The sequence below is a fragment of the Crocodylus siamensis genome, chromosome 12 (assembly GCF_052110815.1).
Source record: "Crocodylus siamensis isolate JL-2025a chromosome 12, ASM5211081v1, whole genome shotgun sequence".
NCBI lineage: Eukaryota > Metazoa > Chordata > Crocodylia > Crocodylidae > Crocodylus > Crocodylus siamensis.
In genome coordinates this window covers 22387586-22405727 of record NC_143406.1, presented here as the reverse complement: position 1 = coordinate 22405727, position 18142 = coordinate 22387586, and the positions used below count along the sequence as shown (strand labels likewise).

The 18142-nt window shown below is 42.6% G+C and overlaps 1 protein-coding gene across 3 annotated transcripts in view; it reads left to right on the top strand.

The window, feature by feature from the left end:
- Positions 1–18142, top strand: part of CREBBP (CREB binding lysine acetyltransferase) — a 182032-nt gene that overhangs the window by 157776 nt on the left and 6114 nt on the right. For all 3 annotated transcript variants that reach the window (XM_090024768.1, XM_090024767.1, XM_090024766.1), the window contains exons 24-30: positions 3230–3380; positions 4547–4693; positions 5159–5272; positions 5812–5977; positions 11233–11400; positions 13025–13186; positions 15999–16280. In XM_090024768.1, coding sequence (XP_089880894.1) covers positions 3230–3380; positions 4547–4693; positions 5159–5272; positions 5812–5977; positions 11233–11400; positions 13025–13186; positions 15999–16280 — 1190 coding nt within the window. The remainder of the gene's footprint in view (positions 1–3229; positions 3381–4546; positions 4694–5158; positions 5273–5811; positions 5978–11232; positions 11401–13024; positions 13187–15998; positions 16281–18142) is intronic.

Sequence of the window (18142 nt, the reverse complement as noted above, 5' to 3'; positions counted from 1 at the left end):
TCCTTCCCCATGGAACCTAGTTTTAAAACCTTCCTTACTAGGTTGGCCGCACAACAGCCGGTGATGTTCTTCGTTGTTTTTGTCAGATGGATCTTGACTCTTGATAGTTAGTTGTCCTCCTCCCAAGAATATCCTCCTGTTGTTAAAGAAGCCAAAATCTTCATATCAACATTACCATCTCAGCCACATGTTCACTTCCAGATTATAGTGGTCTCTGCCTGAACCCTTGCCTTCCACAGGAAGAATTTGATGAGAACACCACTTGTGCTCCAAGCTCCTTAAGCCTCCTTCCAAGTATCTCAGTCACCTCCCACCTGCTTATTGTCATTCCTGGCAATATCGTTGGTCCCTACATGGACAGGCAGGAAGGGGTAGTGGTCCGAAGGATGGATGAGCTTTGGCACTCTCTCTGTGACATCCTGAAATCATGCTGTGAGCAGGCAGCACACCTCCCAGGCCCCCCAAATCTAGACAACAAATTGGTGCCTCTGTCATCCAAAGAAGGAAGTCACCAATGACCACCACTCTTCCTTCTTGGTGCAGTGGTCACAATAGCTGATCTGATTCCATGTATGCCTCCTTTTCTTCCTAGAGATCACCTATGCTGCAAAGAGAAAAAAGCGTGGTGGGGTAGAGGGGAAAACGCATCATAAGAATCTGCATGCCAAACACCCGTACCTGGACCCTTATGCACACACTCAAACAGAGCCTGCTGCTCCCTGGCTCCCTCATTCCATTAACGTGTTCTCTGTTTGCTACCCTCTGTTCACTGCACTCATGGGGGGCTGCCTAGCCTAGCTTCAGTCCTCAATTAGCTAAACCAGTCCCGCTCAGAGCAGGCCTTGTAGCCCAGTAACTTCAGAGGGGAGAAGAAAGAAAAGAACAAAAAAAGAGAAAGAAAGGTGGGGGGCGGGGGGATAACGGGGTGGAAAATTAAAATAAAACAAACAAACAAACACACATCAGGCAGTAAGCCAACACTAGCACAGGGAAGGGCAATTATTTTGGGGAACGGGCCACTTATCAAGTGCGCCACCCCTTGGCAGGTGTCCCACCCCCTGGGTGCCATCTTGGGACTGGAAGTCCTGCCCCTAACTCCTGACCTTTGGCACCAGAAGTCCCTCCCCTTGCCCCCCGGAATTAGTCCTTTCAGCAAGGGGTTTTGCCATCTCCAAACCAGAAAAATACCAAATTATATTGTAAAAATCAAACATATACTACAACATTCATTAATTTGATTTCAAAAAATACTTTTGTCCTGATTTATGTGTGTTTGTGTAGTGTACATAGAGGTGTTAGTATAATAGGTTAAAATGAAATCTTACTCTTGTATATTGTGTGGGTGGGAGGGTGTGTACGTGGGATTTGTGGAAGGGGTGGATAGGTGTGGATGGGTTTTGTGGGGGGGATGTGAGTGGGTGGAGGGTGGCTGGGAAGGGTTGTGGTTTGCGTGGGGGGGGAGGGGTTTACCACAACCTATTCTTCTTCCCCCTCCCTCACAGCAGGCAAAGCCCCCACCAGCACTCCTGCTGCTCCTGGCCCTGGGGTACTGGTGTGGACCCTATGCTCCCACTTGTCCCCCATCTGCCACTGCTGCACTTCTGTTCCCACCTGGCCCCCACAGCCCCTCTGACACCACGTCCCAGCTGCTTCTGCAGTCCCAGCACTGCACTGGGAACCATATGATGCTGGAGTGCAGCAGGGGGAAGAGGGGGGATGGCTATAGCAGGTGGGGAGGGGGGAGAAGGCACAGCGAGCAGGTGCACAAAGCACACAACAACAGCCAGGTGGGAGTGTGGGGCCAACACCAGTGGGGCCTAGAGTGGGGCAGTAGGAGCATGGGGTCCAGGCTGCCAAGGGCTGTATGGAATTGGGCTGCACTGCTCAAGCAGGGAAAGAAGGGAGCCAGCCCAGCTCCAGGGAGTGGAGGGAGCCAGCCCAGGGCCGAGCTGGACTTGCTGCTGCGGCTGTTTAGTTCTGCTGCTGACTCTCTCTGGGTCCTACTGCCCCGACTTCTGTCATCCTTGACAAGCAGCTAGGGCCAGATAAATATTAATTTTCTAAATGTTTTAGGGGCTCTGTAGGCCGGATAGAATGGCCTGGTGGGCTGGATCTGGCCTGCAGGCTGTATTTTGCCCACCCCTGCTGTAGCACCAGTCAGCCACCCTAAGTCATTAGCACAGAGAAAAACCTCTTCAAGGCAGTCCCACATTTAAGCTGCTCATCACAAAGCAGCTGCTCTGTGCTTACTGCTCAGCTTACTCTTTAGGGTGCATAATTAGCTGCAGCACTGTGTAAATGTCTGATGGTTATTTAAAAAAAGATGCACAACAGTCTTGCTTACTGGCATGATGGCAGCCATGAAGAGCTTAGAATTAAATATTGGGAAGAATGGGTGACTGCAGGAATGCATACATAAATTGTGCTGTCACTGTGAGAGACTGGTAGATTTTTTGGTAAGAAAATTACAAAAACAGCATGGTACATCCATATTATTACAGTGTGTACTTCGAAATGTATCTTAACAAAGTTCTCAAGAATTTGTTGTGAATTTATTAATAAAGTTCATCTGTCTGCTTATAATGTGTGCTTCACAGTTGTTTAACTTTCTCTAGTTACATGAATGTAAAAATTGAATTAATAGATCAGGAATGCATAACATGAACATGAGCCTTTAAAGTAGTATCTGTACATTTATTAGTGTGCAGGTTACAGGTACAGTCAAACTATGAATGCTCTGTTTAAAAACAAAAAACCCAGCTCTCCATTGAAGTCATGGGGCTTTTCATTTCTGTGTATTCACTTTGCTTGAAAAGGTGTGGCTTCAAGCCAGATTCATAAACTGATGTAATCTCTGTCAAGATGCCAGATGAGTGTTTTTGTTACTAGAAAAACATTTGCAGTATTTATAAAATAGCCTACAAATGTAAAAATACCATGTAAAGTTTCCTTTGTTAGCCCATTTACTCAGTGATTTTTTTTTTCCATGTGTTTTTAGCCAGCTTATTAGAATTGCATGTATTCAAGCTTTGGATAAGGAGGTGTATTCTCACTTTAGGTATAAAAAGTAATATTTTAAATTATTATATAGAAATTAAAGGAACAACTTTGGGAGGTTTATAGTTGCATCCCAGAAAGAGTAAGCTAGAAAGATCTGTCTGATCTTAGGATTTGACTGCATCACTTTCTCTGAACATTCTCCAAACCTCTGGGTTTCCTCCTTTCTTAGGGCTGCAAACTACCCGTTTGGGAAACCACTTAGAAGACAGAGTAAACAAATTTCTGCGGCGACAGAACCACCCTGAAGCTGGAGAGGTCTTCGTCAGAGTGGTAGCCAGTTCAGATAAGACAGTAGAAGTGAAGCCAGGAATGAAATCCAGGTTTGCTTCATCTGTTACAAACTTCAGTTTTGCAATCTTTCTTACACAGTTTTCTCTTTGCCAAAAAGCAGTAAAACTTATAGGTGTTTATTTAGAGACATTTTGCAAGGTATTGACATTTTGGGAATTGTTTAACAGATTCAATGGGTAATAAAAACAAGATGCTGTACCACAAAATGTACCATAAAATTACAGTGTCCCTTTTGGCAACTATAATTTTCAATGTATTCATGACACCTTATCTGTTATGTTAAAAAAAGAGTGAGGTTAGCACCGTAGAGACTAACTGGTACAGAGAGGCATAAACTTTCATAGGTGTTACTGTAATTCTTCCCTGCCTTCTGCCTGACTTTAGACTAACACAGCCAACTACCGCAATATTGTATAAAAAGAAATGCAATATTATATTATTCAGGCATCCCACAAGACATATGCAGCCCACAGAGGTTAATGTACTGCCTCAGCTCTCATTCTGCAGCAATTCTCTCCATCTCTTCAGCTGCAATAGTAGCCAGAGTCTCTAGGCTCTTGCCTCCCTTCTCTGGCTTCCATTTCTTGCCTTTGCCCTAGGGGGAGAAACACTGCAGCCACAGTGCATGTGGCTCCTTGAGGCGTAGAAGTTGGATAGCCCTGGATTATGCAACACTGAAACCTTGTATTGTTAAAATTGTGTAGAGGTGGGGGAAAATAATGGGAAGAATTTAGTCCAATTCAGGAGAAATTCAACTCCTAGTAACCCTTCCTTAACTTTCTTCTTTCTATCTATCTACTTTGGCTTCTGGAAGTGTCTTTATAGTAAACAGGCAATTCATGATAAACAGGACATTTTTAAACTTTTAAGAATGGCAAAATGTTGGTTCTGTTTCACTTAGTTAAATGTGTTATAGCTAACTATCATTTATTTAGAAACTGACAATTTCTGCAGATGTTTTGTACTTTGCAGCGTATATTGGGTCAGAGGTTAATTATATGGGAAGACTTTCCTTGCCATCAGATTTTATACAATCTGACCTTGCATTCCCAGGGTGCAACTTTAAAATGTACAGTGTGCCCCAGATGGTACTTCTGGGGCATGTTTCTGCAGAATCAACAATAACTTTGTAAAAGGGTATTTCTGATTTTGATAGAATTTTAATTGGTTGATAAGTTTCTTCCCTTTCTTGCAGGTTTGTGGATTCTGGTGAATTGTCAGAATCTTTCCCTTATCGAACCAAGGCTCTGTTTGCTTTTGAGGAGATAGATGGTGTGGATGTGTGCTTCTTTGGCATGCATGTACAGGAATACGGCTCTGACTGTCCACCTCCAAACACAAGGTACATATCTGCTTCCATTCTAGTGCCTGTTGCTAATTAAATTCCTTATGATTATAAACAAGTACGGAATAGCTATAGGTATTTTTAGGTGTGGAGGTTGGAGATGCATTCATCTTCACAGTGCAGTATAGTATTACTGTAAGCCTAGAAAGAAGCAGGGCTTGGTGGCATCTTAGGGACCAACTTGTTCAACAAGGCATAAGCTTTCACAGACAACAGCCTACTTTGGCAGATGCTATATAAAATGTGAAATGTTGACAGCATCTTACTTTTGTATTCCTGTAACCTTTGTAACATTGATTTTTTTTTCTTTTTTTTTTCCTTCCCCCTTACACCAGCAAATAATGCTGCTGCTCGACAAATTTGGCTAGAATGTCTAATTTCCAGATCCCTGGCCAGTTGGGCTGCTGCAAAGCAACTCTTTTGGAATGCATTTATTAAATTAATATTTATTTTTTCCCATAGGCGTGTGTACATATCCTATCTAGATAGTATTCATTTCTTCCGGCCCCGATGCCTTCGAACAGCTGTTTATCATGAAATCCTTATTGGATATCTGGAATACGTGAAGAAACTGGGGTGAGTGCAAGTTGATGAGCTCTTCTCTGCAAAGCTCTATTCAGTGTCACTTTAACCATATGGTTAGTCTACATAGAGGGGTGACTAATGCTGTGTTTTGAGTAGTTTGGGGTTAGGAGGCAGATACGATTTAAGATGGTCTCTCTTTTACCTTCCCTCAAAGAATTATGGAACGTGCACTTCTACAATGGAGGTAGGGTTTAGATTTCTTAACTAGTAAGCGTGGAGTGTTGTCCCATCCAGAGAATTTTTCTCCCCTAACCTTTTGACTTTTCATCTTATTCTTTCCACCCACTAGAACCAGGAAGGAGGTACATGAGCAGTTCATGTAAAAGTAAGGCTTCATAATTAGATCATAGGCACATTCCCATCTCTTCCGCACAAAGGAAATATTATCATCATATGCTATCCAGCATCTTACTGAGAAACTAAGGAGTCTGAATTCACTTTCAAATTTGGCTGAATTTGTGCATAGATAAAGCAAAGGATTTTTTTTATAGATGCTATTAAAAATACTCTGTTTTGTATGTAATCTGCAGGTATGTGACAGGTCACATCTGGGCTTGTCCCCCAAGTGAAGGAGATGACTATATTTTCCATTGCCATCCTCCTGATCAGAAAATACCCAAACCCAAACGTCTGCAAGAATGGTATAAGAAGATGCTAGACAAGGCATTTGCTGAGAGGATCATTCATGACTACAAGGTTTGTATATGTTTTACTTTCTGAATTATTTCTAGTGTTTGTTAGCCTAGTTAATATTCTTCTGCACTAAAAGGGAAGTGGCAGCGATAGTAACATTTTATAAATATTTTTATGCTTAGCTACTATTCAAGCTGAAATTCTTTAGATTTTTTTTTTGCCTTAAGGGCAGTTTTTAAAACATTTGAGCAAAAAAAATTGGCTAATTTTGAGTAAAAATGTGAGTTTTTTTTTTTTAATTGGTCTTTTTATGAATAGGAGTGATGCTGATTAGCCTGGGGTTGAAAACCAAAGTGAGAATTTGGAGAAGTGCTTTTTGAGTTTCAGCCAAAGATAGTTTTGATTTGACCAGATTGCGCAACTGCAAATTCTAGGCTGCATATATGTTTACATGGAGTTCCCCTGCTGTACCCAAAATTGCACAGCTAAGGAAGACTTTGTTGTTAGTGAAGCAAGTTAAGTAAGAACAAACAATTGAAGGCTCTTTAATGCAGTTGTTCTTCATGTTTTAGAAGGAAAGAGCTGCATAGCTTGTTAAGGTTTGTAAGGGAAATAATCCCTCCTAGAGGCCTTGCAGTGTGTGGAATATGACACTTGAGCAGCATCTGTCCAAATAGCTGTTTACACTTTTTGTTTTCTTTTAATAATATCTACAAAAAATGTGTGTGCACTCTAGTGTAATGTAAAAGTGACATAGGTGATCTTTTTATTTCCTGATGTTTAAGTAATCATACGTTTTTTATGTATAAAGCTGTAATTTGTTCATAATTTGAGCAGAAATAGCAGTTATTAAAGCTATGAAATAGTATAATCTTTATAATTTGTCAGGCTTTGTCATGTGGTTCAAGTAAGAGGATTGCTTGGGAATTTGTGTCTTCCGATTTAAAGTGTTTTCTTTTGAAAGAACTATATAGAAATGCTGTATTGCGTCTGAATTTATACAGTTAAACACAGTTTATAGGCTTGGCAAGATTTGACTTTTATCAGTAAACTTTGATAAACATTGATTTTTGCCTCAAAACTATGTAGAAGGGGCAATCAAGAAAAATGATGGCTGATGGAGTCTGTAAGGACAGGGGTTTGGGCTGCAACTTCCAGAAAACGCCAAGGGACTGGGAACAAAGGAATAGGAAGTGAACAAATGGATGAGGGAGTTTGGGCAAGGGGAGCAGGGACTGATGGCAATTCTGCCGCTCAGCTGGTAGCGGTTCCTACAGTAGTTGCAAGTGTCACAGTGGGCAGTTAAAATGCACAATCCTGAAAATTTAAATCAGTAAAAAAAATCTAAATAAATGCTTTAAAATAAACATCAATATTGTCCATCAGAATTATTTAACCGTCATTTTTTCTCATGAAACCACAACTGTTGTTGTTCTCATGGGGTAACTTGTTACCCCGCAATTGGACGTTGTTAGTCTCAAGGGGTAACTTGTTATCCCACCCGCATAAACAAAGTGGAACCAGTGAGAACAGTATAAACGTACCAAAAACTATTTATTAAGCATACAGATTGGTTGAAAGAGTATTTATGATGATTTGAACCCAAAATATTATTTATCGAGAACTATGAACAAAATTTCAACTTTTTTAGCGTTTCAAAACGTGAATGTGCAATTTGCTAAGTTTGCAGTTCACAATTTTCAAACTAACAATTACTTCCAAAAACTTTCCCTGTTTTAACTAAGTATTGCATTCCTCACCAAGCAGCAGCAATGTACCGTGATGCACACAAATAAATAGCTTACAATCTTTGCATCGTTTCTGGGTTTTGCAGTCATCTGTCCTTGAACAAAAAGCACGGCATTCACTCATGTTTGTGGAAGGTTCTAGTGGGGTACATTGTGGCAGTTTGTAACTTAGGCTATCGTACAAGACTTGACAGACTTGGAGTACGTGTATCCATCATTCTTCATTTTATTTGTCTGTTGATCAACTTGTTCTCCAAGCTCCTGCATCAAAAAGCACAGTCGTCTTAAATGTGATTTTTGCTTCCAGTTTATGGTGTGGCCTAGCCAAATGATGAGGCTGGCAATGGCAGCCACATCCAGCATATTGAAAAACGGTGTCATTGGCCACCTGTTGATTTTCCATCTGCAGGTGGTCATATGGACTAAGTGGTCAAGGTTATCCACCCCAGTCTTGTTTTTATTGTAGTCATGGATGATGTCCGGCTTTCTTTGCTGTCCACCCAGACAAGTCATGGTACATGTATGACAGCAACAGCACAACTTTGGACTTCTTTGGAACATAGGAAACTAGGGTGAGTTCCCCATCAAAAGAAAAAATGGATGAAAGTTTCCCTTCTTCAAGTTGCTTGCATTTCGTTTGGGATATTGGCCTTGTTTTTCCAACTCATACCCACATAGGTCAAGTCCTGTGGTAGTAGTCTTTCTGCCAGGTCAGTACTTGTGAAGAAACTGTCACCCACAATATTCCTTCCCATCTTGTACCAGAGATGAACCAGTTTTTCAACGACCTGGGTACCAAGATTACTTTGACATGGAGCTTCTTCTGGTTTCTTGCCCAGGTAGATGTCTCCAGACAGGGGGAATGATGTTGCTGCATCACAGCACCACCAAATTTTCAAGCCATATTTGGCAGACTTGCTGGGCATATACTGTCTGAAGGGGAAGCAACTCCTGAATGCAATGAGCTGCTCATCAACCATCAGGTGTATTCATGGAATATACCATTTCCTGAGCTGCTTCACAAATTGTGATCAAATATCTCTGAAGGCAGCAAGCATGTCCACAGTTCTCTTTTCCTTGCATGTCAGTTTGTTGTCAAATCTTAGGTAGTTGATGATTTGACAGAATCATTTTAAACTCATGGTGGCACAGAACCAAGGCTGCCCAGTGCATTGTTCCCACAACTCCTTCAGTGCCTCATGACCACTGTGGTATAGACCACTCAGTGGTAGGAGGCCAATATAGGCTTTGAGCTCTGTTTTTGTCCAGTTTTTTCTACTTTATATTTTCAGGGTGGCTACCATTCCACTCCCTGAATATTCTTTCTGCTTGTCTGTTTGTTTCTCTTATGATAAGTCATGATATCTTGTGAGAGAGACAGGTGGAACCTTTCCCACCACTGTCTTTATTATTACTTTCTCTCGTTGGCCCAGGACTTCCATGGAGTATGTCCTTGGCTGTTCTCCGATGATGTATTAGCTGTGGACTTTTTTACCCCCGCAGTCTGCCATTCCTTTCTCTAAAAGTATCTTCATCTGCAGTGTTTTCTAGGGGTGGTGGCAGTGGTTCTCCTCCGTCCTTCTGTAGCTCTCCTCGGTCTTTCACGGCAGCCCTGGGCTGGTCCTCTTCCCTTTCCCACTGGAAGTGTTGGCATCACTTCTGCTTGTGGCACCAACTTCTCCTCATTTGAGCTGGATGAAGCTTCCATAGATACATGGTCATCTTGCTCTGAACAGTCTCCCATGTCTGGAACAAAGTCAGCATCCTCACTGCCTTAGGATAAGATTTCATCAGTGGATGTGTCGCTGTCATCCCCAGTTACCTGTGCAAGACAGGCTTCAGCACTGAATATGCACTACCTTCTCATCCTGGACTGCAGCAAAAAAAGAAAAAATTGATTGCTGCTGAATGCATATAAATAACAATCAAAGACAAGTCTCTCCACCTATGCTGTAACAGAAGCAATTCCACCCTGCCCTATGGCAGCACAGAAGCCAGAGACCAGCGACCAGCATCCACCCTTTGCATGCAAGCCAAACGTGGGTGGATGCTGTTTGGAAACCACACATGCAGGGGCTTATTGAGAGCAAGTAAAAACGCCCTGAGGGGTGTCAAACCCATACCGTTGAAGGTACGCTGTATTGCAGTATGACGTTGTTCTATTTCTTCTCTGCTGTCCCTTTTCTCCTTGTCCTCACTTCCAACAAAGACAGGCAGACTAGCTTGTGTTATGAAAAGGCAAGGTGAGGTGGAGTTTTGCCATGAAAAGAGAGCAGAGGTGGATTTGGGTGTGACAAAAGGTTGGGGTTTGTTTGTTTGGGTTTTTTGTTTTTGTGGAGGGGGGAGGTTGGCAAAGGGCAGGGTGTTTTAAAGGGATTACCAGATCCTCTGCAAAAGTGGAGTGGAGGATGGCCATCCATTAGTTGCCGTGGATACCTGAAGTGGATATGAATGAGGTGTGAATGGATGCTTATGCATCCACCCAAAGTGGCCAAACAGGTCTAGGTCTGTCATTTATACAGAAATTGCATTGGGCTAACAAGTTACCCTAATGTGTTAACAACTTGCCCTAAGCCCATGTTACCCCATATGGAAAAAACACATGCCTAGGGTAACATGTTACCGTGGGTAGTAGTATTTCATCCACAAAGAGCAAACCGTTCATGTAATCTGGCTGTTCTTTGCGGATATTGTGCACTGCAGTGCCAGTGACAATGTCCTAAAAATAATTTTTTTCAGAATTAATTAACTTTAATATACTGCACAAAATGTCTGGGGTAGGGAATTATCCTATGGAAATGTATGAAGGTTAAAAAATAAAAATCAAATTCTGCCAAGCTTACTTCTATACAACTTGTTTTAAAATATGCTGTAAACAGCTCCATCCAGAAACAGCACCTTTTCAGACATCCATATATTGCCTTGGTTCCCAAATTTCTTGGAACACTGTAAACCCTCAGATTTTTTCCATTGATCACCATGCACCTTACGAGACTTTTGAGATCCTTGTGGGCAGGGGGCTAGTTATGGTTGCAAGTTATGCTATAACTTGCTATGGTTTCAGAACCAGTGGTATGTTGGATATTAGATTTCAAACTCATCTGGTACCCTGAGCCATATCTGCACCACAGAGATGCTTACAGACTGAATATGGCACAGGGTGGTGGCAGCAAGCGACCATAGCCTAGATTTGCCATTTGTCATGGTAGTGGTGGCATAAACAGCAATGGATCAAACAGCCTTAAGGTGAGTGACGGTTGCGTTGTTACAGCCCTCGCTTAGCCCTCTGCTGTGGAAGGCCATGTGCACTAGGGCCCCAGGGCCCTGGGTTCCACAACAGACCCTGTCCACAGCTAGGTAGGCCCCTCAGTTCACCAACCCACTGGATGCCTGGCAGGCCAGATAGAGTAACTCCATGGACTGGATCTGTACTGAGCCATATGTTGTAACGCCCCTTTTGAAAGTGGTAATAATACTCAGAGGTGTGTGAATGTCTCTGTCTCTGGTTTTTGTGTTTTGAGGCTTTCCGTTAATTTGTTTGTTCTTTACCTTCTGTGATGCACTTAACAGGACATCTTCAAGCAAGCAACTGAGGACAGGCTGACAAGTGCCAAGGAGCTGCCTTACTTTGAAGGTGATTTCTGGCCTAATGTGTTGGAAGAGAGCATCAAAGAGCTGGAACAGGAAGAGGAGGAAAGGAAGAAGGAGGAAAGTACAGCAGCTAGTGAAACAACAGAGGTAGTTTCCCTTCAGCTGAATTTCTTATTTCTTTCCTGATGATCATTCAGAATTCCTTAGCACTTTTTAGAAGGATAGGACAGTGGGCCACAACCTTGCAGTCATGCCACAAAGTAGCCCTTCACCTTCCGGAGTGTCATTCCAGTTCCCTTCCCCTACCAGGTTTGCTGCTGTCCTTTCTGCTCCCTCCCTCTTCTGCCATTTGCCACACAGGCTACTCAGGCCACTTGTACCTGTGCTGCAGGTTAGCCACCCCTGGCATAGGCAGTAGCTTATATGTCAAAGCCAGCATTCCTTTCTCCATAAAATGGTATCTACCATCCAGGGACACTGGAGAGCTTTTCTGGATTGCACAGTGGATATGCTTAGTCACTTTACTGAGCTTCTGATTCATGGTTTTGCAAACTACCTTACACTGTGTAAGGTTGAATTTTGTTTTGCCTTTGTACAGCAGGCCTACGCGTATCAACTTTCAATGATAGGGGATTAAAAACCAGATATTAGTACTGCTAATACACTGATATTGGATGGTTGTTTCCTCTTGCATATTAATTTGTGCATTTGAATAAGAAAAAAGTGGTCTATCCAGTCACAGATGAGCCTCCATTATTCACTTACATCTTCTACATTGTTGACCTTTGAGCATCTGCAACTAGATGATCTTTGTTTTAGCTTTCTGGGGGTTTTGTTTAGGTTTTTTTTACACTATTCTTTTTAATTGTCATTACAGTTGAATTTGTGTGGCTTTAAAACCTCTTAATTCAGCAGGATGAGTTTAAAATACCATATTTACTTGAATCCAAGGCAGTGTTTTTCCCCACGACCAGCATGGGGGGAAAAAGCCCATCATTTGAATACAAACTGAGGGGGGAGCAAGCTCTGGCTCCTGCCTTAACCCAGGCTCAGGGTTTGAGATGCAGCTGCTGCCCTGCTACCTCTGCCCTGTGCACTGCCTGCTCACTGCCCTCACCCTGCCCCGTACACCTCTGCTCTGTGCCACCCCCACTCCTTCCCTAACCACCACCTGCTGCCATTTCCTCTCCAGCATGGCTCCAGTTGCACTCCAACTATGCAGCAGCACAATTGGTGGTGACAGCTCAGGTTCTGGAGTGACCATATGCTCTGTGCCCTAGGCTGGAGCAGAACTGAAAAGTCTGCTCAGTTTCAAAAATGCAAAGATATCACAGTGCAATTAAGGATTTCGAAACCTTGAACTATTTTGAGGCTGCATTTTAATTTTTTTGGTTGTCTGTTAAAGTCCTAAAGACTTGTATTCTGTACAGAACTGCTGGCAGGCTCTGAAAAGACAAGTACAAAGCTTTCATGAACAAGTCATAATGAGGTGGGGTAGGGAATTGTATAAGATCATAAATCCTTAAAGGTAGGTGCGTTTGTGATTTAAATGTGCACATTTATTTTAAACCATTTGAAATCAATTCTTCCTTCACTTGCCAACTAGTTCAGTTTTCTCATTTACCCTGGAAGACAGGTTCCATTTTGGCTAATTTGCAAGCATTGGAACGAAGTCCCAACAGTTGACAGCAAAGATAAAGTGAAACAATGAATGGAACAATATTAAGTGGAATTTTATAAAAATTAACGTCTTTGCAATGGGTTTTTTCAGGGAAGCCAGGGGGACAGCAAAAATGCCAAGAAAAAGAACAACAAAAAAACAAACAAGAATAAGAGCAGCATCAGCAGAGCTAACAAAAAGAAACCCAGCATGCCAAATGTATCCAATGATCTGTCACAGAAGCTCTATGCCACCATGGAGAAGCATAAAGAGGTACTGTCACTTGGCTGCTAGAATAGAAAATCTTTTGTGTAAAACGAGGCATGACAATGGTGAGAAATGAAAAACCAGAAGGAATAATGCTTGTAACCATAGCTGGATTTTGTTTCTCTTGCATAATATATGTAGGAGATAACCCTAAAATAAATTAATTTGGTTACAGTAGGTGCCTGTCTAGTCTTGAAGACTTCCAAGGTTGAGGACTGCACCACTTCCTTGGGAAGTCTGTTCCAGATTCTGGTCACTTTTTACCATAAACAAGTTCTTGCATCCCACCTGAAACCATCCTCTAAGAGTTTATGGCCATTACTCCATGGCCTTCCCTGAAACGTGGCACCCAGAAGTGGACACAGTACTCCAGCTGGGATCTCACCAGCACCAAGTAGAGAGGAAGTATCACTTCCTTAGCCTTGCTTGCGATGCATCAGTTAATAATACATCCCAGTATGCTATTAGCTCTGCTGACTACAGATTCACACTGGCAGCTCATATTCATCCTGTGATCAGTCATAACCCCAAGGTGCCTTTCAGATATGGCCAGGACAGCTCCTCCCAACCTATATTCATGTCACTGGTTGCTTCTTCCCAGATGAAGCACTCTGCGCTTCTTCTTATTGAACTGCATCCAGTTCCTCTCCACCCACCTTTCCAGCTTGTCCAGGTCCGCTTGGATCTGCATCCTATCCCCTGGAATGACTGGTTTTCCCCATAACTTAGTATTGTCCACAGACTTGGCCAGCGTGCTTTCCACATCATCATCTACATTTGTTGATAAAGATGTTGAACAGCATGGGGCCAAGAACTAAACCCTGTAGGACACCACTGGCCACCTGTCCCGCCAAGATAAGACCTGTCCAGTAACATCCTCTGGGTTTGACCCCTTAGCCAGTTCCCAACCCACCTGACCGTGGATTCTGCCAGCCCACAATCTCCCAGTTTTTTTATAATAGTGTCATGGGAGACCATATCAAAGACCTTTTTAAAATCCAAGTATATGACATCAACCACGTTTCCCACATCTAAGCAGTTCATTACTTTATCATAGAAGAAGACGAGGTTGGTCAGACATGACCTGCTCGCAATGAAACCATATTGGCTATCCTTCAGCATCATACCTTCTGCCAGTCTCACAAATAGACTTCATGATAATTTTTTTTCCATCAAGTCAAACTGACCACCCTTCTTGAAGACTGGCATCACATTGGCTTTTTTCCAGTCTTCCGGGATCTCTCCTGAGCACCATGACTCTTCAGATACCTTTGCCAATGGTCCTGCAATGACTTCAGCCAGTTCCCCCAGCACTGTTGGGTGTAGTCCATCCGGTCCTGCCGACTTGAAGACATTCAGCCACTCTGTGCTCCCTCACCAGTTCAACACTGACCATTGGTTGGCAGTTGCGCCCCCTGCATCTGTCCAGTATGCGACCAAGCGGACAACCACCATTTACATGCAAGAACACCAGTGCAAAGTATTCATTAAAGAGTTCAGCTTTCTCCTAACTGTCTGTTATCAGCTGTCCTGTCCCATTCTGCAAGAGGCCCATATTTACCTTGGTCTTCCTCCTGCTCCCTATTTACCTAAAGAAGGACTTCTAATTGTCCTTGATTTGGTCGCCAACCTGATCTTGGTTGCCACCCTTGCCACCTTTATCCTCTCCCTACAAATACGGCTATACTTGTGTATTTCTCCTTGGTGACTGTCCCTTGTTTCCGCTGTCCATAAGCCTCCTTTTTCTTTTTAAGCACTCCTTGACTCCTCTGGTAAGCCAAGAGGGCTTCCCAGCACCTTTACTATCTTTCCTACATACAGGAATGGAACTTTTCTGTGCTCTGAGGATTGCTCCTTTGAGGAACAGCCACCCTTCCTAAACTCCCTTCTCCAGTCCCTTTTCCCATAAGGTCTCTCCCATTATTTTCCTAAGCTCATTGAAGTCACCCTCCCTGAAGTCAAGCACCTCTGCCGTACTGGCTGGCTTCCTTGCCCTACAACGGATATTGAATTCTGTTATCACCATCTCCCAAATTATCCTCAATCCTCAGATCTCCTATCAGGTTGTCTCCTTTGGCTAGAACCAAATCCAACAAAACCTTTCCCCGGTCAGCCCGTTCACCTCCTGTACTAAATAAAGTTCTTCCACACAGGTCAGAAACCTATGTGACTGGTCAGATCTGGCAAAGTGCTCCTCCCAGCAGATTTGAGGGTAACTGGGGTCACCCATGACAACTATGTCCCTTGAACACACAGCCACCATCAGTTCTCTGGAAAATTCCAGATTCAGCTGCTTCTCCTGGTGTGGTAGTCTGTAGCAGATGCCTACCATCAAATCTCCTTCTCCTTGTTCCCCACTCCTCCATCCTGACCCACAGGGTCTCAAGTCGCCCTTCTCTTCAACCAATTTGAGTCTGTGAGGAGGGATACTGCTCCTTTACATGAAGAGCTACACCTTCTCCCTTTTTCCCTACCCAGTCCCTTCTGTGCAGCCTGTATCCCTCTATGCATACAACCCAGTCATGCATGCCTTCCCAACAGGTCTCCATTATTCCAACGAGATCATATTCCCTATTTGCTAGCAGGAGTGCCAGTTCTTCCTGCTTATTCCCTGTACTCCTAGTGTTTGTGTATAGACACTGAAGTTCCTCATTGGTAACCCCTGGTTCCCCGCTGCCCCAACGTTGTTCCAGCATCTCAACACCTCACTGACTGTCCTCTCTACGGTAAAGGCTTCCTCTCCTCATGAAGACATTTTATTTCTATATGGCATTTTAGTTCATATGTGTAGCTAATCAGTTTTACCTTTTATCTGCAGGTCTTTTTTGTGATTCATTTACATGCTGGACCTGTAATAAACACTCTGCCTCCTATTGTGGATCCTGATCCCTTACTTAGCTGTGACTTGATGGATGGGAGAGATGCCTTCCTCACTTTAGCCAGAGATAAGCATTGGGAGTTCTCCTCATTACGCCGATCCAAGTGGTCCACACTGTGCATGCTTGTAGAACTACACACTCAAGGGCAGGACCGCTTTGTCTATACATGCAATGAGTGCAAACACCATGTGGAAACAAGGTGGCATTGCACTGTGTGTGAGGTATGTGTTTATCTGCCTTTTTTTTTCTTTTCTCTCTTCCTTTCAAAGTGTTATTCCCCTCTCCCCCCAAGTTGCTTCCTGCTGTACCAAATTATATTTAATCTTAGCTTTTAAGAGCTTCTCAATTTGGGGAAAATGACCAGCATAATGAAGTAATTTTTCTAAAAAGAATGCATCTTTAGTCATTCCTAAACTAAAGCAGAATAGCTTATTCCACTGAAGCTAAACTGATCAACTTCTCTGTATCAGCAAGTCCATTGCTTCACAGGACTTGGAATGCCTGTTTACATGAGGAAATAACAGGGTGGTGGTACCTGCTCTCCACTCACTCCCCGCATAGGTGCTCAGTTTTGGGCCTGCATGTGGCATCTCGTTCCTTCTTGCAAGTGGAATTAACTGTCTCATATGTGTGCACACAAGGAGTTATTGCAGAGTATATAATGCACTTAATCTACACCCTAGTTTATGTACAGTAACTTTCCTTTATAAATAAGCCATATTAGTCCATCTCTGAAGTTAGGTGTTATGCTATGGTTTTTGAAGCAAGGCCTCAGGAAATTGATCTAATTACCCATAATGAAGGAAGGGATGAAACTAAGGCATTCAGCTTTCTTCTGGGTACTTATCTCTAAATCCACAAAGCTAGTCAAGGAGAGAGACCTTTGTGCAGAAAGAAGGGACTGTGGAGTTTGGATGAAGTAGTTCATCTGGGTAACTGTCCCCGCTTTATCTTCATATTTGCTCACTAAAGGTTTATATGGGGGATAAAAATTATGGTTTGTTTTAGGAACAATATAATTACTGGTCTTACAGCCACTGTAAGCTCAATTAAATAAAAACAGTCAAACCAACTCTGATTGTAAGGTAATAAAATTAATTTATTAAACCCAAATTCTGAGATAGATTTAGCTTAATTTTAAGGGATCCTAGGACCTTTAGAAGTAAGCTTTTTTTTTATCTTTGCCTTAAAGCAGACACCAAGGACTTGTATTCAGTAATTAAGAAAATAGGGAGGGGGAGAAGAAAGGGAAGCTAAGGTCCTTGGGCTTTGTTCTGGCTAGCAATTTCTACAGAGCTAGGCAGTATCTCAGGTTCCATTGCATGAAGAAACTTTTATTTATATAATACCAGCAAAAGCTAAACTGGAGAAGAGGACTTAATTCTGGTAGTTCTACAGTTGGCATTACAGTCATATTATTACAGCAGTATAGTTATACTAGTATAATTATCCTGGTAAATATTCATTGTGTAAACAAGCCCTATGGGGAGTTTGGACTGTGAATGAGTTCCTTTCAGTAAGTGTGATTTTAACTTAAGTCTTCTACTCAGTTTGAAGACCTGTTTTGGGAGATTTGAAACTACAATCTGGTTTTAAGACTAATTATCAAATAATCAGATAGATGAGTTCCAATTCTCAAAGCATCATTAGTTGAACTACTCGTATGCCTTAGAGGTCTTAAAGGGTTACCCTTAAGAAGGGGACCTAGCCATCTAGCCAGTGGCTAAGAGTTCATAGAGTTTGGCCAGTGTACTGATGAAGTTAAAGTAAGCAAAATGTTAGGGTGCATACAGGATGGAAGAGCAAGTAATGTGGAGAGAAAATATAGTGTCTTTAATTAGTCATTCATTTTCAGCTGGAATATTGTGTGCAGAACTGGATATCTCTACTTCAAAAAAGGATATTGCAGAAGTAGCCTGCTTCAGAGAGATGCAGCAAGAATGATCAAGGGCCTGGGAAATCTCTCATGAAGAGAAGTAGAAAATTAGAGATTGCCCCTTAGAAATGTGATGAATGAGAGAGGAGACACCTCTGAAAGGTAGATTAGGAGCTGCTCTTCTCCCATTCTTATAATGCAAGAGTG